General features: G+C 40.6%; 1 protein-coding gene and 1 pseudogene across 1 annotated transcript; both read left to right on the top strand.

Moving 5' to 3' along the window:
- Positions 1-25,117, top strand: part of LOC125314374 — a 413,124-nt pseudogene that overhangs the window by 183,007 nt on the left and 205,000 nt on the right.
- On the top strand, positions 13,925-16,476 carry LOC125314042 (disease resistance protein RGA2-like). Its single transcript, XM_048275499.1, has 3 exons — positions 13,925-14,208; positions 14,283-15,476; positions 15,648-16,476. The coding sequence occupies exons 1-3, from the start codon at positions 13,925-13,927 to the stop codon at positions 16,474-16,476; spliced, it is 2,307 nt and encodes a 768-aa protein (XP_048131456.1).

The following is a 25,117-nucleotide window of genomic DNA, read 5'->3' as shown; positions in this document are numbered from 1 at the left end:
AATTCGATTAGGCCACATAAAGGCTCAATTTCGTGCCGTTCATTAATTAGCCAATTCGATTTATAATCGCCAATCGATCGCTCGTCTTTAACCTATCACTCGCTCGCGATCAAATCACCACATACAATCAAATTCATTTAACAACAATTAACCACAAACAATTCTAACTTAATCGATTATGGTCATTTAGCCTAAACCGGGTTTCTAACTAATCCGACCATAATCAAATCTACCTAAATTCCCTATCGACTAGCTAACTAATTCTAGGCGCAATTAGCGCCCTAACCAAGGATTAGGGTCAACTCACCAAAAACACTGTTCACGCCGGAAACACTGTTCACGCCGGAAACACTGTTCACCGCGGTACTGTTCCGGCGACACTGTTCACGGCCGAAAACAGTGACGAGTTCGGCGGTGAAATCGCTGCAAACGGCAGCAGCTCAGCGATTGGAGGTCCGGCGAGCGACGGAAGCTGAAAAACAGAATTAACGGAGGTAAAACAGGGGAAACCGGGCTGAATTTGGAGGAAAAACGATCTCGCGGGCTGAGGCGAGGCTGGGGAAGGCTGGGGGACTTACCTACAGGTCAAGGACGACCTTCGGGACCAGCTAGGGGCGGCGGACGGTGGCCGGAAGCAGCGGAACAGCAGCTGTACAGATCGCGCAGAAAACAGAGGAAAAGCGGGCAGAGCGGGGAGGTCCGATCGAGGCTCAAATCGGGCTCTACGGGCGGCGGCCGACCACCACAAGTTCCGAGGGACAAGATAGGACTCTAAGGAGGTCGTTGGTGGCGGTGGTGAGCGGCGGAAGACGGCGGTTTGAGCTGGAACAGAAGCAAAAACAGCAAAACCCGAAAACAGGGGTTGTCGGTTTCCCGGGCGGTTCGCGGCGGTTCCGGTGGACGACGAGCAGCGGGGTTGGGTCGGGATGGTGGTAAGGAGGTTGGTGGACGTTGCTGAGGTGGGGGTTGGCTTTGATGGTGTCATGAACGACCGGAGGAGGAGCTGGAAGTCTCGGTTTCAGGGGCGCCGAAACAGAGCGGGGGCTTCCGCGGAGTCAAGGCGATGTCGCAACGATCAGAGAAGAGAAGAATAAGAACAAGAAGAAGAAGGAGAGAAGAAAGAGGGGTCAAGTGGGGGGGGGGCAAGCGGCAGACAAAAGAAGAAGGTGGGGGGAAAGAGAGAGAGTGAGTGGAGATAAAGAAAGGAAGGGATAATCATGTGGGTGAGTGGAGGGAATAAGAGAGAGAGAGAGTGGCAGAATGGTGAGTGGATTAGTGGTTGGGAAGGATAAGTGGGGTGGGTTTCGCACGAAAGGAGGAAGCAAAAGAGAAAGAGAAAGGGAGGGAGGGAGTGTGTGGGCAGAATGATGAAATGGGGAAATCACATGGGGGAGGGGGCCGGCTTCCAGGGCGTCACGCAATTGATTGATTTGATTGATTGCGTTGATTGATCGCAAGCGAGCGATAGGTCAGAGATGAGCGCGCAATTGAAATTGAAATTGAAATTAATAATAGACTGGCTGCAATTGACTAATTGACTTATGAATTGTTGGTTGTGAATGCTAGTTTGGCTGTTAATTGTTGCGGGGGTCCGATTAGAGGTTAATCGCCCCAAATTGCTTAGTCAATCGATCGATATAAATTGCGCATTCATGTGACCACGTATGAGATAAAATTGTATGTTTTTGCATGAAAACGGCATTGAGCCAAGTATTTGAACATGTAAGTATGAGCATTCGACCAAAATCCAAGAAATGAACTGGCTGGTTGTCAAAGTGCCTGAGTGGTCACATAATGGGATAATTCCGACGATCATTATCTTACGGTCGATCAATCTTGGCAATTATTGTCTTCCGTTCTTTGGATGGGCGTTAGTCATTGTCTTCCGGCTGTACGTTTGCCGGTCGCAGCTTGTGATGGGCCTAAACCTTTTAAGGATTCTTATTTACTCCGTGCCGTGTCGACAATCATTGTCTTACGGTTGTTCGAGCGGAGTCACATGGACTATCAGAAGCCGTCATCAGAAGTAAGGGACGATGCCTGTGCGCCGAAGAGCACCGGCCGACTACTTGTGTTGGCACTAAGCCGACTAGTGTGCGAGACCTACGAGGTCCGATCTGATAATAAATGGACTACGTGTGGTGTCCCGTGCATGCAAGTGTTGTGATGCTTTGCAATGGGTTGAATTGGTTTAGTTGGTTGGCTGTTGAGTCGAGTTTGCATTGCATTATGTGTGGCCCGGAGGGTAAGCTTGCATGTGGTTGAAATATCTGCTATATACTGATGTGATTGCTTTTTAGGGTGTTTGAGCAAATCAATGTCCTAATCGGGCTTAGGCGTTGGCTCACCGAGATTAATTTCTTACCCCGTCGTGGTTAACAATTTTCAAGCGGTGATAGAGATCATGGACGTTGAACCCGGAGGTTTGTGGTAGGATTTTTGGGAGTAGACAAGGGATTAACCTTACCGGACCTCGTGTCTTTTTGAGGCCTTAGTGAGCCGCGCCGAAGAGTGAGGTTGTATATATTTATTGTAGCTCAATAGGATTAATATTCGTATGCTCTGGCTGTTTAATGAAATTAATTGTGTTAATTTTCCTGCTGTATTGTCCCGCCGTTGTTCTTGTTTGGGAGAATTGTACGTTCCGTAAGCGCCGTAATTTCATAGGTCGATAGCCCACCTGAGACGCTATCATTCATGACCCGAGGCTAGTAAGGTAGGGGTGTCACGAGCTCGAGAGTCGGGGCGTGACGGAGACCTAGTCGACAAACTTGTCTACTTGGTGCGCTTTCATCTTCTAGCTGTCCTTTTCTTTTTTGGGTGCAATCATCTACCTCACTTGACATAAGTCCTTTTGTTGCTGGCTGTTACTCACACTAAACATTGTCGAATGGCTGACTTTTTAGAAAATTGTCATTTATGTGAATGCACTTCTACATGCACACGCATACGCACATGCACACGAGACATACAGAGGGAGACGTGGAGAGGAGGGTTGTATGTGCCCATGTTTGGGCAAGGGTAGGTGACGGTGTACAACCTTAACAATCATCGCCAACCTTGGCCGGACATTTATAAGGGTCCCGCCACACACCGATTGTGGCATGCGGCGATAATGTTCCCTCGCAAGCATTGTGAGCTGCCAAACACTCGCAAGTGACTACTCTCTCTCTCTCTCTCAAAGGATATGGTAACACTCGTAGCTCCTTTGTAATTAGATATTGATGTCAATAATCATTAGTGGCAATAGACGTGACTACTCAAAAAAGATAGGATAAAATCGTGGAACTCCTATACATTAGTCGACATAACCCCTTATCTGAATGGGATCTTTAGTGCTCGTCTAAATGTGAATAATTTAGAGGATAACTTATACTTTGTGTGAGAAATGTTGAGAAAAAATCCCTAGATGGTTTTGAATATTGACAAAACAATCCGAGTACTCTTGTGCTTTGAGATAATGCGTGATTTACTTGTTTTGCAGATTATCCTTTTGTGTGGGGATGCACGGGATTATATCTAGCAAAAGGATTTGGCTCACATGTTGTTTTTGAGAATCTCGGACGCTGGTTCGAGCTCGGACGATGAGCGAGGATAGCTCAGACGTTGGAATGACGCTCAAGCTCTAAGAGAAGTACTTCACAAGCAGTAATCAGAACTTCAAGATGAATACAAATTGAGCTAAATTGATGCATATCAACGGACGCCATCGAGCTAGATCATTCTTGAAGATTTTCGGTGATAGAGATCAATCAAGGATGTGGAACCAAGAAGACAAATAAGGACTTTCCAAATGGAAGAAACCATCTATGAAAACCCGGGATCATAATTGTATAGGCGATTTGATCCAAGCGGGGAAGACTTTCCTTTGGCGATATCCAACGGCTAAGATATCTTCTTTTGGCAAACATCTCGTCCAAAAGGGTAGATTTAGAGATATCTCTTCCGGATGCCTTGCAACGGCTAGATTGAAGGCGGAAGAGTATAAAAGACATCTCGAAGGCGAAGGGAAAGAGAGAGATCGACGTAAAAAGGAAAAAGTGTTCATAATTCCTAGATAGAGTGTACTCCATTTTAAATCCACTTCTTGATTCATCCATTGTAATTGTAAGGAGGTGTACACACGAGTGTTGAGCGTTATGTGTGAATTCCTGCGTATTAAGGAGATCACCGATTTGTAACATATGAGCAACTTTCTAGTGGAATCCAGCCAATTGGGCATTAGCCGAAGAAGTGGACGTAGGCTTAACCAAAGCTGAACCACTATAATCCCTCCGTGCGTTTTCCTTATCTCTTACTCTAACCATTCTAAATATTTTGTGACAGCTAAACGCATACGAACAAAGCACGTATCGATCCTATTACAAATCCTGCATCAACCGAATTGCTTGATCATTTGAGATCTCTGTTTTACGTTGTGTGATCTAAATTTCACAATAAAATCTTAAAATCACACTTTATCACATATTCACCCTCCTCTAGGTGAAATCACTAGCCGTCAACAAGAAAGCCCTTGCCGTTGTTAAGGTTTGTGAAAGCCCTCACCCGAGGTCCGGCGGCGATTGACGGGGTTGCCGGCCCCGGCCGAGGCTTGGCGACCCTCGGCGGCCATGCCCCACCACCACCACCCAATTCCAGAGTTGGTAGGGGCGGCGGTGGTGAAGGCTTGTGAAAGCCCTTGCCGTTGGTAAGGTTTTTCTCCCCTTTTTTTGCTTTTTATTTTAAGGTTTTTAGTTAAATTTTAAACTTATTTTTAATTTTTCTTTAAATACAATTTATATTTTAAACAAATTTATTTTCAGTTAATTTTTAAATTTAAATTTGATTTATTTTAAATGTAAAAGCCCACGTGGACTTATTATTATTTTTATCATTTTGCATTAAAAAATTTATTATTAATTACACACGGCAATTTTGATTGAAAAATTTCACCAGAGGCACTAAAATGATCCTTTTATGTCCGAATTGATGCTAAAGTGATCCGGTGGAAACTTTTGATACCAAAGTGATCTCTGTACACAACTTTTGGCACTAAAAGTATAATTTTCCCTCAGAATGGTGAAGTTATCTTATGTTCTATCTAAAGATGATCTCAAAGTGACACAAAATGTCGATGGATGTCATAGGACATTGGGTATAGTTGAGACAAAACCCCAGCAATCGCCACCCATCCCCTGGAATCATTATTCTTCTTGGAGCACCTTTTAGATTGAGTAACACCGATCTTCCCCTTGTCGATCGATAAGAAGACACTTTGTGCAATAGAACATGCTCCAATTACTCCTCAGCACACGAACAGTCGAAGTTGAAAATCGATAACATCGGGAGCGAGATCCATACTTTGGAGAATGGTTAGTGTTACGCAAAAGCAAGCGATCGAACATTAAAAAAGACAGAATAAGAAAAATAAATTGGACACTAGATTTACGTGGTTCGATGGTAGAGATCTACATCCACCGAGAGAGAAGAAACAAGTTCCACTATAGAACAAGCGATACAATGGAGATTACAAATCACTTGAATCATTCAAATACTCTCCGTGTTTCCCAACCTTAATTACAATCAAATAACTCACAAATGTTTAGCCCCACAATTCTTCACGAAATAATCTTTCAATTTCATGAAGGAATTAAACGCAAATGTTATGACAAGATTTAAGATTTAATCAACTTCGACATCTGAATACTTGTTATAATTCCAAGAACAAAACCCTTGCCGAGCACTCACCGTAAAATGTTGCTTCAAGACAACTCTACTCTGTCTCGATGTAACTTGCGGGTACATATATGCATATTGGAGAAGGAAATAATTACCAAGTAAAAAACCATAATTACGCTGAAGTAGCCATCGCCTTCGTCAAAGATAATCTGCATATTGGAGTAGGAAAAGTGCACCATACTGATTCCAATAGCAAAAGATATAACACGCCCATCTTTTTTTTTAATGATTTTTATTTGTTTTAAATTTCCATAAGAGGAGCCCATGCTTTTCACGTGACCGCTTAATTTAATCACTTCGCTTTGACTTGGGTTTTACTCGATAGGCTTAAACTCGAGACGTATTTTTAACAGTTGGAAGGCCATAAATGAACTTTCTATTTAGATCTCCATAAAGTATATGGCGTAACAATTACACTTAAGTTATGGGGAGAGGCCAAGAATAGAAGTCTAAATGGACCAAACATCGATCTTGCTAATACCATATGAGCAAATTGCTGTTCGACAAGGATTCAGCCGTACAACGAAACTTTGAAGAATTTTTTTTTGGTCAAAAAAACTTTGAAGACTTGATTAACGCGGATTGTAAAAGAAAGTTGTCGTGTTATATGTGCGAGTCTTCCATATCTAGTGTAAGCTTTCTTTCTGCCATCTTTAGTGCCACTTTTCCACATGAACTTATTAGCTTCCAAAGATTCTAAAAGGTTGATCATGATCCTTCCAAGTTCTCACACGCACCTCATCACGCGTGACTTGTTCACCTCCTGCCGAAATCTACATTTCTGTAGCTAGTCTTCGCTAAGCTCTTTTGCTGTCATGTATATCATCACTGTCTTTCAGATGTCACCACGAGCGTGGGCACTTATCATTGTAGATATTATACCAATGATAGTTTGGAATAATCAAAATTTCATAGGGATGTTTTTCAGCAAGTTCCGGAAGTCTCTGATTTAAAATAAGGTCAGTATACATCAGCCACGAATTTTTTATCAGCAAAAAATGAAATGTAAAAGTCAATTCACACATGCTTAAACAAAAACTAAAAACTAAAAGTACATTATTCCTTTGATTAGAGTAGAAAATAAATGGGCTAAAAGGGTACCAATAGTTCGAAACAAAACCTTACATCCAGTACAAAATTTTTAAAGAAAGCACGATTAAGCTTTGACAAAATGGGTTCATGAACAATATCATCTGGATTATTTACTATGTCCCAAAAGCTTGAAAAGGTGGCCAAACAACGCGACGTTAGAAAGAATGAGTCAGTAACATATTTTCTTTAAAGAAATATTGGCACTTTGATCTCTAAGGTTTAGGCTTAGAATCTCATTTTCCCGACATAAATGGAAATCTAATTGCATTGACATTAGAATTCAAGTTTGACCTCTTCCGAAGTACTACGAATATGTGTCATTCAATAAGTTGTCTGGAAAGACGATGTCTATTTGACGTGAAACAATGAGGAGATAAGTAAAATTCAGAAAGCCCAATGACAATTCACCAGGTAAATAACGATTTCTGAGAAAAGCAATGTGCACTTTGAATAAAGTATTCCTTCTGTACCGTACACTCTTCCATATAAAGAACATGACTTATTATTTCTCTTTAATTGTGATATATATATATATATATATCCAACCTGCCTCTTTTACGTTATCCTCCTTTTTTTTTTTTTTTACCTCTGCCCAACGACTTCCGAGAACTCTCCCCGCTCTCCTTGAAACTAGTCCCTTCTATTGCTCCTCAAATCAACAGGAGCAGACGGGGATCCTTGATGCAGCGTCTCTTTGTGGGGGGGGGAGGGGGGTTGGTGGGTGTGGAAAGCGAGGCCCGACTGAGCTGGTTTGGTCTTTCTGTCCTCCTGGGTTCCTGCGCGCGCGAGAAAGGAGAGAAGAGATTGTGGGGGGGGGGGGTGGTTGGTGGGTGTGGAAAGCGAGGCCCGACTGAGCTGCTTTGGTCTTTCTGTCCTCCTGGGTTCCTGCGCGCGCGAGAAAGGAGAGAAGAGATATGCCATTGTTGGCCTCTTCTTTTGCGTGGGAGGCTGTGAGTCGACTGGGTTGGCCGGGTCGGGTCGGGTCGGGTTTGACCAGCCCGATCTGGTTTGACATTGTCTCGATTCGATGCCCACTTGATCAATTGTGAGGCCGATTCGACTCGAAAGCATTTCGAGGTATCTAGATCAAATGTTATAACCGGCGAAAGGTGGAAAGAGGTCTAAAAAAAGGACTCAATTTTTTGATTTTTGTTCAACCAAGACCAAAATGCAAAATGTTTGGAAATTGAGGTTCCCGATCATTTTTTTTTAATTTAAAATGACTAAAATGCATTTGGGATTAAACAAAGACTAACGATTATTATTTATATATATATATATATATATATATTTTCGGTCACAAGTGCTATTTTTGTAATGTTTGGCTATTTTCTAACATATAAAAATACTGAAAAATGAAAAAAATACCGAAAAATATTTTTTGTTCAAAAATAGTTCTCTAGGCTTGGCCAAGGGTTCCAGAGTTGATTTTTGATTTTTATAATTTTTTTCGATTTTTAATTAATTTTCTAAAAAAATGATAAAAAAAAAATCAAATGTCAATAGTGGATTAGGCATAAGACATTGGCTCCTTTTTTCATTCCATTAAATCAAAGCAATCTCATATGACCAAGGGATGTGCAAAAAAGTCGGGAACCGCACGGACCCCCAGACTGAAAGTTCCCATGGGAATCGTTCCGATTCTCGCTTTCAATATACGGGAATTGCCGAGTACCGGTCCGGTTCCTAGTTCCACACCTAGAACCGCTCACCGAATTGGATCAGTATATAGAAAAAGAAAGAAACCCTAGTCATGCTTCATGGTTCCTACCACTCTTTCACACTCCGATCCTTCTCCTCCTTACTTGTTAGGATCAGCATACAATCATAGCAAAGTAAAACGAGCAAGAAAATGAAAAATTGAGGCACGAGAATCTTACGTAATCATTACTCAATCTTTGAAAAGTCAAACACAAGTTTATAAGAAGATTATAGAATCTCTGACTAATCATTACCATATTTTTAATATCCAAATTGCCCCTAGTAATATTTTAATTACTTTAGTACTTATAAAGAAAGAATCAATTAGAAAATTACTTTTGTCTTTCATAAGCTTAACTGTAAAATTAACTGTAATTGGCAACAATCATTTGAGCCGATCCTTGTGTGGGTGGCACAAATGGCGCCACTTATCTCATAATAGTGCAAATATGAGAACTCATTTTTATTAAATTTGATGTTATTAGAAAATCCTAATAATTATTAGAAATAAATTTAGAAAATTTAGAGGAAGACACATCACATGGGCATGTCGCATAAGATGGAGGTCACATGCTATTTACAAGACAAATGTCCGTATAGCTCTATTAGGATAGGTAGGTGGATTAAATTATAAGGAGCCACATGAAACAATAATATGGTGCCTCATTAGCCATTAGATTATGTGGCAAATGAATAATATAAGATTATGCCAAGTGTTGAAAATATGTCTCGAGTTTAAGATCGAAACGGAAATTTAAATTCCAAAATAGATATATCTTGATCTTGAAATTAAAGATAAGATTTGCTTGAATATCACCGAAATCTTGATGGAAGCGGTGGAAATTATATTTCCTGTTCGTATGATGCAAATCACGATCAAGATTGGATTTGATCTGTTGGAGTCAGCGAGAAAGAAATTAAAACAAGGGAAAGATAAGTCCAAGGTGGACTTGGTCAACTAGTTTTTTTTTTCTTCTTTTGCTAACTAACGTGGATATCTCAACTGGTGATATGAAGAACTCAAGGTTTTGTCTTTTTGTGGGACTCACTTTCGTATGAAAGGAAAGCAACACCGTGGCTGTCACTTTGAGTCCTTGAAGCACCTATTTCGTTTGAGTGCTTGGTGTGCCGAAGTTGATGCAGCGTTTCTTGAACCACCGGTTATCGAGTGCTTGCTCGTGGGATTTATTCTGTGAAATTATATCAAGTATTCAAGTGTCAAAGCCGATTAAATCTTGAGGTTAGATTTGTTTTAATTCCTTTGCGAGTTCGAGAGATTGTTTCGCTAGAAATTGGGGGCTAAACATTGTGTGTGTTCTTGGATGTAATTGGGGCTGGAAACACTAAGAGTGTTTGAGTGACTCGAGTGTGATCTGTAATCTCTGTGTATCGCTTGATCTATAGTGGAATTCGTTGCTGCTCTCCTCGTGGACGTAGGTCTCTACGACCGAACCACGTACATCCGGTGTCCGATTTATTTTCTTGTTCTGTTTATTTTATTGTTCGATCGCTTGTTCCGCGCAACACCAAGTGTAAAACATAATTTAGAAAATAATAAATCAAGAAAATTGGACTATAAATAAGCAATGCATCACCTTGACCCTACCTATCTACACGCCACTCTCTATTCTCCACACACACTCCCTACCTCTCAGCCACTCTACTCACCGCCACCACCATAACCAGTCGCCCCTCTCACACGTACACCATAGCCTAGTTCCGACCGTCTCTAGCCACCACCGAACCTTGTCTTGCCATTTTATAGTTCTTGCCAACAAGATATGTAAGTAAATCTCTAAACCTTGGTTAAGACGAAGGCTAGTATCGACTTGTGTGCTTGTATGAGAAAAATTGTAGTTTGCATGCTCTTTTCATGTCTTGCCGCTCATGGTGATAAGCTTATAACAAATGACATGATATGCCTCATTCATGGCAAGCAAGTGCATCTCAATCATGAGATTTGGTATGGGACAAATCAAATGGAACGACGCAAGTAACTCCTTGAGTCCTGAATGGGTTGCCCTATGAGATGCCTCGGTATAAATGTAAATTGCGCACCAAGATGCCTCGTTCAAGAATGGACGGATGGGCCTGCAAAGAGTGCAGAACGAATATGAATAAATGAGAATTGCATGCTGGTCTACAATAGTTGACATGGCCGAATTTGATAAGGAAGTGTTCTTGCCAATTTATTTTCAATTGCTTGTTTCATGAGTTTTGTATTAGCTAACTACTTAACATAGGTTTAGATTTTTGCTTACTGAGAAATTATTCTCATTCCTTTAAATTTTTAGATCTGTAGGTATGGCTGCCGCCCCGCGTTTTGGTCTTGCTATGTCAACAGAGGTTATGCGTGTGGATGTCGTAGATGTAGGGAGTGACACAACATTCCGCCACTTGCTTACAACCTTATATTTGGAGGAGGGACTAGACCATTGGGTCCGTCGTTATTATGTGGCGTAGTACGTAGAACTTGGTGGAGAGCTTGTAGGTCCAATAAGAGACTCTGACGGATCGCCATTTTTCAATGGCAGAGGATGGCCGCATGACATGTGAGCGACAAAGAAGAGTCGGGAGCTTTTGATGAAGGAGGATGAACAGTTTTTGATGGGCAAATCTTTGGATACCCATGCCACTGGTGGAGATAGGTGTAGCTTTGCCCATATCGATGTTAATAAGTTGTGTGAAAGGGATATGTAATATAAAATGGTAGACTCGTATCGTGCATGCATGTATATATAATTTTTCCCTCATTGTCATGATCGTATGGTAGATAATATTTAAAATTTCGCTACCGCATGAGATTGAGGTGTCGAATACAAATTAAAGGGACGAATTGAGGTTGACGTGCTTGGGATGTCATTGAACCTCACCCACCGACACTTAGGCCCCACGGCAGTAACTGGCTTCGACTCCAAATGATGCAATGTCAAATGCACACAAAGATCTTTTCATCTTAATTGTAGCGTTGGGATCGGGTCGAGTGTGTTACATCCGATTTTGGTATCATAGCGGGGTTATACCTTGAGTGATAAGGTGCGCTGGAGTTATGGGTTTAGTGAATAGGAAACACCATGTGCATGTGATTGTTAGTTTAATCTTTACCGTTGTTGTTTTGAATTGGTACTAATTTTGATGGTAGTCGTATAGAACTTTCCTCAGTAGGCGCTTTGACAGTAGAACAAGATAGGTACTTGAGGAAGGCCTCCAAGACAGGATCCCTGGCTGGATGAAATTCTGCAAGCCTTAACTCAAATTGGTAACCTCATAGGGCAGCAAGCTCAACAACAGATAGCTAATGCCTCTAGAAATGCTTTGACATTCGGATATGGGATTGAAAATGGCGGACTTCATATGCAGGGTTTGAATGAACAATTTTTAAAATTAAGGCCTCACTAAATTTGCTGGTACTGGAATCCTGATGAGGCGGAGTTGTGGATCGATGAACTGGAAAAGATATTGTCATTTTTGGAATGCTTGGAAGTTGATCGTGTAGCAGTGGCAGAATGTCGGTTATAGGATATTGCGAATTATTGATGGAAGGTTATTAAGGGAACAGTCTTCCCTACGGGTACCGAGATAACCTAGGGTGCCTTTGTCAAGGCTTTTTATGAGAAATATTTTTTGAACAAAAGAGAAAATTAAAAAAGAAAACTGAAAAAAAAATTAAAAAATTATGATTTTTTAAAAAAATTATTAAAAGAAGTTCATGGAACCAAATGACGGAAAATATTTTTTGAGTCTTTTTCATAGTTTAGCCAAACACCCGAAAATATTGTCATTTTTCTGAAAAATAATGTTTGAGAAAATATTTTCTGAAAGCCTCACAGTTTTCGCGAAACAAACGAAGCATAAAAGATGAATGAAAATTTCAAAAACCTAGTTGCTCCTGTGACATGCTCTAAGAGGGGTCACTATTAACGATAATGAAATGAAACTTACACTAAATTTGTGATAAAAAAAAATGTAAAGGCGTGGCAAGCTCTTCTCAATAATTTGTGGCGAGAAAAAGATATAAGTTCTTAAGTAGAAGAGAATACACAATCATTTTCACCCGTTAGTCTAAAATCAGAGATAAATATAATTAGAGTCATTTTTTCATTAGGTTCCATGCGGGTTCCTCATTTTTTATAACCTGCAACCTACTATGCATGCATTGAAACCTGGAACCTATCCTATCACATATTCCAGGATCGATTTCAGAGTCTAGACAAATTCCACCTCTATTCTTAATTGAACAATCTCAGTGAATCATCATATTTTATGATCGAAAATAAAAGGATAGACTAGTGGTTTCAGATTATACACTCATCATCGGATGCCATGAAAAGCCATAACAACTTGTTACAAGTTATAAGTTACTTAGAATCTAGAACATATTCATCGGAACATGTTCCTAAATTTTTAGAAACTGAATCCTACTATGCATATATTGGAATGTGGAACATGGAACCGAACCGACCCCATTCCAAGTTCCGGGTTCCAAGTTTCACTCTGAAACCATACTCGCCCCTACTTATTTTGGACATTTTTGGGTCTGGTTCGAGGAAGGAATTATGGAAAGAGTGATCCAATTTTCCAGAAGTATACTGGTTGTTGGACCTAGCTGTCTCATCATAGTTTCCCACGGGGCTGCCAGCTTTTTATTATTTGAAATAATGTCCACTTCGCGCAAATACCAATTAATCTTAAAAATTTCTCCCATCTAGAATTTTCTGGTTTATGAAAGCTTAGAGTGGTCTAACTATCCGGATTGACTTTTAAATTTTACTTATTTCTTCTCTATCGAAAGTTTTCTTCCCCATGAACCAATCGCAATGTCAGAAAAAATAGAAATTGAGAATATAAAACTATTTTGATTCTCATTTTCAATTGAAAATGGAAATTGAAAAAATTTTCAAGAACCAAACGGATCATCAAAGAATAAAATAGAGTCTTCTAAAATCATTACGAGACGAGTTGATCATCGGTAATTAAAATTTTATAAGTGAACCAACACATCACGAAAAGAGTTCAATCCATGGTCCGTACAAGGTCTGGTCCATATCTCACTTTGTATTTTGCTTTATACATAGCACCATCAATATATGCTATCTTTTGATTCTTTGCTTGGTTTGATTATGAAAGCATTTCTCAGGTGAATTACATAAGCGGGTAAAGAGTAGATACTTGGACGAGATTGGGTCTTTGAAGTAACCTTAATTCCTTACTGTTCCCAGGAAAGCAAGGTAAAGGAAAGGTACAAAGAATGTTTCGGTTAGCTTGCAGGCCATTCGTTAAGGAAAGAATCTCCTTTTCATCCATATGTGAGCAAGTTATCATCATATCAACTGCTGACTCACGAGAGGAAGGCATTGTGTGTTCTTATTTGTCTCAAATCAAATAGCCTGAATCAATTTCCCCGTCACCTAGCATGGCTGAATCACTCCTTTTCAGCATTGCACAGGGTGTGCTGGGGAAGATAGCATCTCCGGCGTTCCAAGAAGCTGTCGCCGTTTACGGTGTTGAAGATCAGATCCACGAGCTTAAAGATACGATGGATGCCATTGCAGCCGTGTTGTTAGATGCTGAGGAGCAACAGGCGAAGAACCACCGCCTGCAACTGTGGCTACGTCGGCTTCGAGACGTGTTGTACGATGCGGAGGATGTGCTCGATGAACTCGAGTGTGAAGCCTTACGGAAGCGGGTAATCAATCGGTACGGGGGCGTCAAAGAGAAGGTACACCGCTTCTTTTCTCTCTCAATCCACTGATACTCCGTGCAAAAATCAGTCGTAAGATCAAGGAGATTAGGGAGACATTATCAAAAATTTCCGTCGAAAAGAATCAGTTTGATCTTAATGTGCGGAGTGTCAACAATGGTGTGGTGCATTTGCGATCGCGAGAGATGACTTACTCGTTCATAAACAAGTTGGATGTCGTCGGAAGAGAAAGTGATAAGGAAAAGATAATTGAGATATTAATGCAATCAGATCGGAAAAATCTCTCGGTGATTCCCATTGTTGGAATAGGAGGTATGGGCAAAACGGCCATAGCTAAATTAGTTTATAATGACGACAACGTGAAAGAGCAATTCGAATCAGGACTATGGGTGTGCATGCCCGAGGACTTTGATTTAAAGAAAACTATCGAAGGAATCATCAAAGATGCAACTGGTCAAAGCTCGAGTAACCTTGACATTCAGCAATTGCAAACCTCTTTGCGATACATCATCAAAGACAAGAAATTTCTACTAGTCTTGGATGACGTATGGAGCAACGACCGCAGTAGATGGGAAGAATTGAAAGCTTTGCTAACCGAAGGAGAGAGTGGAAGCAAGATAATTGTGACAACGCGCATTTCAAAAGTCGCTTCTATAACGGGTACCCATCCGGCACATAATCTAAGAGGTCTTTCTCATGAAGACTCCATGGCCTTGTTCAAAAAATGGGCTTTCGACCAAAAGGAAAAGCACCCACGTCCTGATCTCCTTGAAATGGGAGATGACATTGTCAAAAAATGTCAAGGAGTTCCTCTCCTTGTGAAAACTTTGGGGAGTCTACTTTTCGCAAAGGACGAAGTACCATATTGGGCTCATATAAGAGATAGCGAGGTATGGAAGTTAGTGGAAGAAAAAGAGGACCTTCTGCCAGTACCTAAGCTCAGTTATGATCATTTACCGTCCCACTTAAAACGTTGCTTTGCCACATTTTCGCTTTTTCCCAGAGGGTTTGAATTTCGTAGCGATCGTTTAGGTGCCTTATGGATGGCTTCAGGACTCATTAGTTCAACAACGGAAAAAGAAGACAGTAGTGTTGAGTACGTCAAAGAGTTGTGGAAGAGATCTTTGATCCAACAAGTTGAGGAGTCCGAATCAATATTAACTTTTAAAGTGCACGATCTAGTCCATTCTCTTGCAACGATTGTGGCTCGAAATGATTGCTCCATTGTTGGCTTAGACACTGAAGAGATTTCGGAAAGAGCACGGTACGTTTCGTTCTCTAGTTTTGATGGAGTCCCACCATTTCTGAGAAAACCAACTTAGAAGAGGCTCCGTGTAATTGATTTTCAATTAGATGTCAAGGATGGAGTTATTACTAGAGAGTTTGCTAGCACCTGTATCTCCAAGTGTAACAATTTACGGTATGTGTATTTAAGAAATGGTAGTCTTGAGGAGCTTCCAAGTTCAATATGCAACTTGAAGCAATTGAGGACGTTACTTCTCTCTGGGAACAAGCGACTGAAGAAGCTTCCGGATACCATTTGCGAGCTGCAGAGTTTGCTACACTTATATCTCGATGGTTGCTCAGAGTTAGGCGAATTACCCAAAAATATGCAGAGGCTTGTCAGCCTTAGACTTCTAACCGTAACAACAAAGCAGAAGAGTTTGCAAGAAAGTGGAATACAATACCTAGAAAATCTACAGTTGTTGGGACTCGATGGATGCCAAAATCTACAAGTTTTGTTTGAAGGCACTTGTCGACCGACTTGCCTTCGACGGTTGGAAATTGTTAATTGTAGGGGACCAATATCTATTCCTTTTGTGGAATTAACTGCCCTACGGATCTTGGAGATTTTTGATTCAAAGCTCATGTTGACCGAGGAGAACAAGCCCATTTTTCCTTCGAATCTTCATACACTGGCAATATCAAAATCCGAACAAGTGATGGAGTTGCTGCAGTGTCTGGATCGATCTGCTTGTAAATTGGAGTCCTTTTACGTATATGATTGCCCGAGCTTCACCGCTATACCCGAATGGCTGCCCAATCATTCACATCTCAGATACATCTTCTTGATCAGATGTCTCAAATTATCATCTATGCCGAAAGGAATCCAGTCCCTCACTGCCCTCAAAGAATTACGAGTCGAATATTGTGGTGAATCGAGCGAGAGATGTCGACCAACAACGGGCGTGGATTGGCCAAAAATCGCTCACATTCCTCGAATCTGTCTTGATCTTGTATGGGTACAATGGATGGAGGATTAGGTAAGCACCTATCTATTTCTTCTTTGTTCTTAGATGAAATATAGCGATTGATTTTATTCAATCGAATTAAAATTTAATACAAGTATTGCAATTTCAAAAAATGACAATGAGATAAAAAAAAAAGTTGTTTACTAAGATACAATCAATAGTCGTCCATTAGATTGCAAAAGGAATTCAATGTAGAATGATCTTTCTCATAAAGCAAATTATCCAATTTAAATTTGAACGAAAAATTAGAAGTTGCATTTAATACTCGAGTAATGATTAAAACTATAGACTCAATTTGTAATACTATCTATTTTTTTTTTAACTCGGATTGTGAAACAATAAAGAATGTTTTTGTACCGTAAATCCAATTCAGGTCATAGCACGAGAATGATTGCTACTTCAAATAATGTATTTTGAAGGCTCTTGGATTATCTTCGTTGGCAAGACACTTGGCTTAATACCAATTGTAGGTGGGTCGAATGGAGCCAATAAAACGCGCTTAATAAAGATAAATCGTCCAATAGAAACTTATTTGTTTTAACTTCATATGCATGAAAAGTTAATGCACAGATAAATCTCTTCACTTTCAATTTAACATTCCCACTTCTTCAAAAAAAAAAAAATCTCAACGTTATTATAAGAATGTCAAAATGTTCAATTTATTTGTCCAATCAAAATAGTTGCAGATATCTATGTTCACGATTGTTATGGTGATGTGGTTGAACTTCTTATAACAATTTTCTAAGTAAGTGTGTAATATATTGTTTCATTTCACGAAGATTTTTCACTTTATGCAATCAGATAATTGGCACCAGAATAAATGTCATAATATTATGTGATGCATTTTCTAACCTCATTTTTTTCTCTTTTGAGCATAGACGAGCTCCCGCGATCAACTTGTCACGCCGTGTGGACTTCTGCAAAAGATTTGGACATACACTCAACTAATCCTCCGTCGATCTCTTTCATTTTCATGGATGAAAACTGTTGACACCTAAATTTTGACTAATCTATTTTTTGCATAAAAATTAGAACTAATTTTAGTTCTAAATAAAAATCATCTCACATATTTATTTTTAGCGTACATTGCATTGGCATATAATTGGGCAAGCAGAATACTTAATTTAGCATGCGTCTAGACTAGGCACGGGATGGAAAAATACACCGAGAAGATTTGAAACTTCAGGGACTGTATTGCAAATACTTAAAATTTCAGGGACTACATTGCAAATACTTGGAACTTCGGGGACTGTATTGCAAATACCAAAAGAAGATGAAGAAGGGAAGGTGAAGAAATGAAGATGAAGAAGGGAAGAGTGAAAGAGAATTGAGAGAGTTTAGAGGGGGGAGTGGAAGAAAATTGAAAGAGTTTTGAGAGAGTTTTTGAGAGGAATTTTTAGAGAGGAAAAAGAGAGTTCTTGAGAAAAATCAGAAGAGAAAATTCGAGAGTGAAGAAAAGAGTTTTAGTCGAGTATCATCTTCGACGAGTCCCGACACATATTTCGCCTCTCGCCACCCAACAACGTCATTGCTTGCCATTTTCGACGACAGCCGCGTTCTTCCAGCTCCGAGATCTTGAAGGGAACTATAACGTGTATGTGAGTAAGATTTTGTGTAATAGAAGGTAATCCTTTCCATCTCGATCTACAAAAATGTAATCGTTTGATTTGAACATTTGTTTGTTTATTTTAGATATGTCACGTGTTCCAAAATTTAGCATTATTACGTGTTAATTTATTTTTGTAAATACTCGTGATTGGCTACGTTTTCTTTTTTTCTAAATCATCCATGGTGTATATCGCACAAAGTTCAATATTTTGCATTCTCATAAAAAAGAAAAAAAAATCAAAAAATTGCATCTTTGAATTTCAAGTAAAATTCATCAAAATTGCCAAATCAAATATTTTTCATGAAAATGGTACCGAAATGGCGTTAGAGTAATCTAGCGTAACCAAATCCCCGAATTCAAAATCTCCGGTTCGCAGAAATAAGATAGCTTTCTCCCGCTATTTTATTTAGGTTTCTAATCAACCTACCGAAAATGATTAGTGGCGACTCCAAATTCAAAACACATTGCATGTTAATTATTTGAACCTTAAGTTGCGATTTGGTATGGACTTGGGAGAGTCCGAGTTAGGTTAGTTAATTAATTAACCTGATAATCCATTAGCCCGAAAATTAACTCGTTTATTTTTCTAGGTCGCGACAGCTTGGCGACTCATTTGGGGAATCAAAGAGGACTTAGGCCAGATAATTTCATGAAAAAGCAATCACTTGATTTGGTAAACTTTGGTTGAATTCTCATTCTTAGGTGTTAAATGTTTTTGCAGATTGGGAGTTATAAGGGGAGGAGTGATCGGCTAACCCTTTGTTTTGCAGGCTTGGTGAATTGGAATTGTGATTTAACTTTTGAATCATTGAAGCGGTGTTTGCCTTTAATTGTTGTGCATGATTTATCGTATTTGCACTTCACTGCACACAACCCGTGACCGGACCTCGGTCACACTAATAGTTTTAAGATGGTATTTAGATGGTTCTTTAACCTTGGCGGTAAGGTTTCGCTAAAGGTTATCCCATCCGGATCCCGAAAATTTTTCCAAAAAATGGCTCAAGGGTCGTTCTCATACACGTGAGGTTACGATGCATGAGAATTGCCCTTGTCGACCGAACCAAGCCGAAGTGATTGGACCCGACTAGTCATGACTATTGTACGCGAGGTTGCGACTAGTCATGATGATTGCGCGTGAGGCTGCGACATGTCATTTCGTTTATCATTTCACTTTGCAAAAGCCTTTTGAATGATAGAATAAGATTTAAACTCACAATTCATGCGCATGTCTTTGTGATTGGCATTTTCTTCGTATGAGAGGTAATTTCTTGTCTCTTGTACCCTGTTATCTCATTTTTATTTTGGGCCGGTCCATGGTTTAGGTTGATTGTTTAGAAGTTTCATTGTCTTATTTCCAATTTCGCACTTTGCTTCCGTAGCTTTTACAATTTCATCAGTTGTCCTCAATTCTGATTTGGCTTATTCCTGTTGTGCGATTTTTACTAAATTCTACGATCGAGCTTTGAGTAAGTGCCAAACATGAAAGTTGTAGACCTATGTTTCAACTAATATCTTACAAAATTTCAGAATTAAATTCATAATTTAAGATGGTCCTTCGTTTTTTCAACAACATGCGGTTATAACAGTTTTCTGAACATGATTTTTTTCGGAAAGACACATTAAACTGATTTGATCCGTGCATTTCTAGTCCGATTGGCCAACATAAAAGTTGTTCATCATCTTCTTAGCTACAAGCTTGTAAAATTTGGACATGTTTTGATCAACGTGTGAATTAATACGAATTTTTTCGTAAAAGCCGACAGACTGAAAATTACATGTTTCAATCCTTTGATCATAATCACTTTGTTCGTTTGAGTCTAGAGAGATGCCATGGGCCGGCTCGCTATTCTTGCTCCCTGTACTCATTTTGGGTTTGTTACTGCATACAGGTAATTTATCACGGATCCTCCACATATTACTCGATCGGTCGCGAAGAGGATGGCCGACATTAACGCCACCGTTAGTGCTGCCCTAGACGAGAAACTTGGCTCCTTGACTGAGCGCTTTGAAGGAATGATGTCCTGAAAGATGAAGGAAATGATGGCCGCCTTCACTGCCAAACTTTAATCATCCACCGCCAGCCCGCCGCTAACCATTCTTGCTCTAATTTCTCCTATGGACAACTCCGGTAAAGCCCCGGAAACTGCTCCCTATCAGACAATGCCACTAGAAGACGTGATCTTCACGGGCGTGAGCTCGAGCACGCCGCCCGTAGTCCCAATCCCCCAAGCCAGCCCCGTGGCCCCCGGGTTGAATGGTGATACGGCCAAGCGGTTGGCCCAAATGGAACAGAGGATCCGAGAGGTCGAGAGGACTCACAACATACCCCAGATTGACTTGTCTGTCTTTTCAAAGGTCACAGTGCCAGAGAAGTTCAAAATGTCCGACTTCGAGAAGTATGATGGGACTTCCAACCCGGTTCAGCACGTCCGGATGTACCAGGCAAGAATGAACAAGTATGCGATCAACGGCCCCCTAATGGTCCAGACTTTCCAGGCTAGTTTAAGAGAAGCTGCCATGAGATGGTATACGGACTACGAGATCTACCGGATGGATGATTGGGAGAAGGCAGCTAATGCTTTCATCAAACATTTTAGCTTTAACTTGGACGTGCTGACCACCGGAGAAGATCTTGAACAGCTTGAGATGAAGAGAGGAGAAACAATCAAGCAAGATGCTACCAGGTGGAGGAACGTGGCATCTCGGCTGAAACCGGTCCCTCCCGAAATGGAGCTCATGAAATTGTTTGTTTCCACTCTGCCGCAAGTTATGAGAATCCGAATTTTGGGATCCGCTGCCACGTCATTCAGCCATCTCATCGCAATGGCTGAAGAAATCGAGAACGGTATGAAGAAAGGCTGGTACGATGATGTCGCCACAACGACTAAGAGGTTTGCGGTAAGGAAAGACAAGGAGCCGGCCCCACAGGTCAACATGACCTACGGCTAAAAACCCACGACCCGGACGCTAGTCGTACAGATTCCTAATCAGCAGCATGCTAATTTTGGCATGCAACGACAAAGAGGGAATCAATGGTCCCCTCGGCGGTTTACCCCTCTACCAGGAACCCCGTCGCAGGTACTCGCGGTTCTGCGTAAGAGAGGTTTATCGACTTCCGAGCCTCTACGACCCAGTAACACGAGCTCGCCGAGATATGATCCATCAAAGAAATGTGATTACCACTGCGGGGAGCTCGGACATGACACCGACGGCTGTTTCGTGCAGAAGCATCGAATTCAAGATCTTCTTGATTCTAAGGCATTCTCGTTCCAAGGCAACAAACAGCCAAATGTCCAGAATAATCCTTTGCCAGATCATTCTGGTAAAGTTAATGCTGTATTCGGGCTGGGAATCAGACAGGTTGGTGCTAGTAAGGATGAAGGAGTCTTCGATATCGCCGGTTGTTTTGATGATGTAACCATTGCTGCTATATCCGAAGACGGAGCGCATAAGGAGGAACCTTACCCGGCGCCTAAACCTTCCAAATCATTCATTAATGCCATATGTGATGATCCACTGGAGGGTTTAGATTCAGAGTAACATCTTTATGTTTATGCAATCCCCTACGTGGGACATTTTCTGTTTCCTTTAGGTTTTGGGTTGCATTTAGATTTCTATTCTGTCTTGCACTCTTGGATTTTCTTTCCTAGAAGATGTAATTTCATATCAATAAAATTGCACCATTTTTCGAATCTTGTTGAAGTATCCCAAACCAACCCGATGACGATAACCAACGACCAACAAGTTTGTCATCATGGTAAGAACCGAGGGTTGGGCTTCTTCAAGAATTCATGTCCCACGGTTTTGAAAAAATAAAAACAAAAATAAAAATAAAAATAAAAGTTTTTCAAAAAAATCACACCGCAATTAAACCATGTTTGTCCTTCCGATTTTGTTACTTTATGTTTCAAGGGGATATATGAGGAGGGGAACTTAGTGGATTCAGAAGTATACGACCTAGATGAGTCCAATCCAGATTATGAGGAAATTCATCGGGATTTCGAACGACATGAGGAGATCAAGCCCTTGACCGGTGAACAAACTGTCTCGGTCAACCTAGGCGATGCGAAAAACCCTAAAGATGTTAAGATCGGAGCAAACATTTCCAAAGAGATGACCGATCGCTTGACTAAGCTCCCGAAGGATGACCAGGACATTTTCGCCTAGTCCTATGCAGATATGCCCGGTCTTGACCGTTCCATTGTCGAACATTGTTTGCCGACAAATCTTTCGGCTAAGCCGGTGGTGCAAAAGTCAAGGAGGGCCGGACCAGGATTGGTCCGGAAGATCAAAGAGGAAGTCATGAAACCGCTTGACGTCGGATTCCTTGAGACCACAGAATATTCCGATTGGTTGCCAATATAGTCCCGATCATGAAGAAGGATGGGCGTATTCGGGTGCATGTCGATTACGTAGATCCGAATAAGGCCAGTCCTAAAGATGATTTTCCCCTTTCGCATATCGACATACTTGTTGACGATCATGTTTGAATTGTTCTCATTCATGGACGGTTTCTCCGGGTACAATCAGATCCCGATGAATGTCAATGACAAGTTGAAAATCACCAACACCACAGCCTAGTGGTCGGGGGAATGATAGTGGTCCGAGGCGTCCCAAGTTCGATCCCGGGATTTGACATCAATGTACAAAGATTAATAAAAATATTTTTTGCTTCGCAGTTCAATTCCAATTGAAGCTCGGCCCAGATGGTTACAAAACCGGAGAGATAACATCCCGGACATACAATCCGATCCGGATGAGTTGATCTTTTCAATTCAAAGTTCACAAGAAATTCGTACAAGGGTAAAGCGGTATCGTTTCAACTCGTTTAGGACATGAGAACGTACATTGATGCTTTCCCTTTTGATTTTTACGGGGGTCACTGTCTTTCCGGATAGGGAAGTATCCATTCTCCCTGAAAAATTAATAAGAAATTCCCGGAGCCTTTGACAATCTCATGTCTCGAACCAGATAATGAAGTTTTGCAACTCATTTGCATGAGCAGGGGCAACTCCCAATCCACGCCCCTAAGAAATTTCTTATGTGCTTGCGAATTCTGTCCACCAAGATAAAAAGTTGCTGCATTTTATATGCTCAAAAATACTCATACATTGCATAGTTTGCGCATGACTGTTCCTCATGTTTAATTTACCAACTCTGAATAAGGAACATGAACTACATAAGATACATCGAATGTATGGAATGGGGCAGAGCGGGATGATGAAAGGCAATCTTTTTCCAAACACGTCCCATTTTTTTTAGGAGAGTTGAACGGTGGCTAAGTTCCGCATTTCACAAGGTAAAAGGTTTTCTCGCAAAAGGTACGATAGCCGAAATGACAGAGGCATTCAGTTCTCTATCCTAAACACTACGGGTGATCCATTGATTACCCCTTTTAAGCGGTGGTTTCATTTCTTTACCCCTGTCAAGAACCACCCCACATCGGGGTCCAGACGGATTAATTCTAGCAGCAACACGAGGTAAATGGTTAGAAATTTTCTTGCTCGGACTAACATTAATCTTCGGGTGTTTCTTTGCATTTATACTCGAATTTTAATTCAAGTGTCTAAGGATGATGAAGAGCATTCATTTCTCTATCCTATACACTTCATTCTTTGCATAGCTCACTTGAGCCCGCAAATTCATTTCTTAAACCCCTGTTGGTGATCATTTGCTCATTCCAAAAACGAAGATAGCATTTTCCCAAGGATTAGAATTGGAGATTGTCGGGTCAACAGAGAATTCCCGAATGGACTCATTTCTTGTATGCTAGATTTTTTATGTGTACATAATTTTGCTTTGTAAATGTTTATGCTTGTTGTAATTCCCGGTTCAAAATCATGGGATTGTAAAAAAAAAGGAGAGGCAAACTCAGCTTAAGGGAGAAGGGCCCGCTCTCGAAAAAAATAAAAAATATAAAAAAAGCAAAATAAAGAGATGTCGAAGAGCTCTCAAAGAAAAAGGAAAAGAAATCTCTTCTCGAAAAAAAGAAGAAAAAAAAGAAAAATGAGAGTCGGGAATAAGAAAAGCAAAGGCTGATCTCATATGAAAATTTCAAGCATAGGAAAAGCAAAGTGCCTACCAAAAGTAAGGCCAATGCACATTCATTTGTAAAGTACTTCTGAATTTTGAATGTACATTTTTCCATGTTAAGTTGTAAATTCCATGTACATGTTTGCATTGTGTCTCTTGCAAACCCCCGACGGACACTTGCTGTGAAGAAGACTCCCCAAGAAGTCGGCTTGCAAAGTGCAATTTTCGATAGAAAACTACCATCTCTCATTCAATGATGGTATTCTTTCTCAAGACATTTTCAGAAGACCAAGATCGGTGACTAGTCGGCGATGATCACCAACGTCAAGCCCCTTCTCATTTAATTTCTGAGCCAAAACGAGCCTTTTCGTTCCTCGGTCCCCAATCCTAGCCTACGTTATAACCCTCCAAAGTCTCTTCCGATTAGGGCACTTGAGTTAACGTAGAGTTAAATGATTTTAAGCATCACTCGAAAAAGTTCGAGCAAGATTATTTCTCTCTCATTTTTGCGGGGTTCTTGACTTGTAAACCCAGAGCAGATGACGAAGAAATTCATTTCAACAGCCTTGACTCAACTAGAGTCCCCTTTGTAAACCTTTGACCTAGCCCTCATTACGGTCCTAATCAAGACCTCCAGATCGGCTCGATCGTATCAATTGTGAGATTACTCGGATCCTTGTCGAATGTGATGATGGAAAGATTGAGTGATTTCTTTTGAATCCTGCAAGCGGGATAAATAGCTTGTCTTGAGGGTGAGTAAAAGCCCTTTCGAACCGAAGTCCCCCCATTCAGCTCACATTTGAGGTATTCGTAATGTGAGAATCTCCCTGGACAAAATTGGTAATGCAAACTTGACAGAATGGTTATGCATGAACCATAGTATGAGTGATTGCATTATACTCATTGTTGAATATGTTTGTGTGTGTTACCTCTGACATTCTATGATAGGTAATACATTCCCGATGTTCGAGTTCCCTCCCAAGGTCTCGAAATTCATCCAAGGATTATTGA

The sequence above is a fragment of the Rhodamnia argentea genome, chromosome 3, assembly GCF_020921035.1.
Source record: "Rhodamnia argentea isolate NSW1041297 chromosome 3, ASM2092103v1, whole genome shotgun sequence".
In the NCBI taxonomy this organism is placed as follows: Eukaryota; Viridiplantae; Streptophyta; class Magnoliopsida; order Myrtales; family Myrtaceae; genus Rhodamnia; species Rhodamnia argentea.
This window is presented reverse-complemented; position numbering and strand designations above follow the sequence as displayed.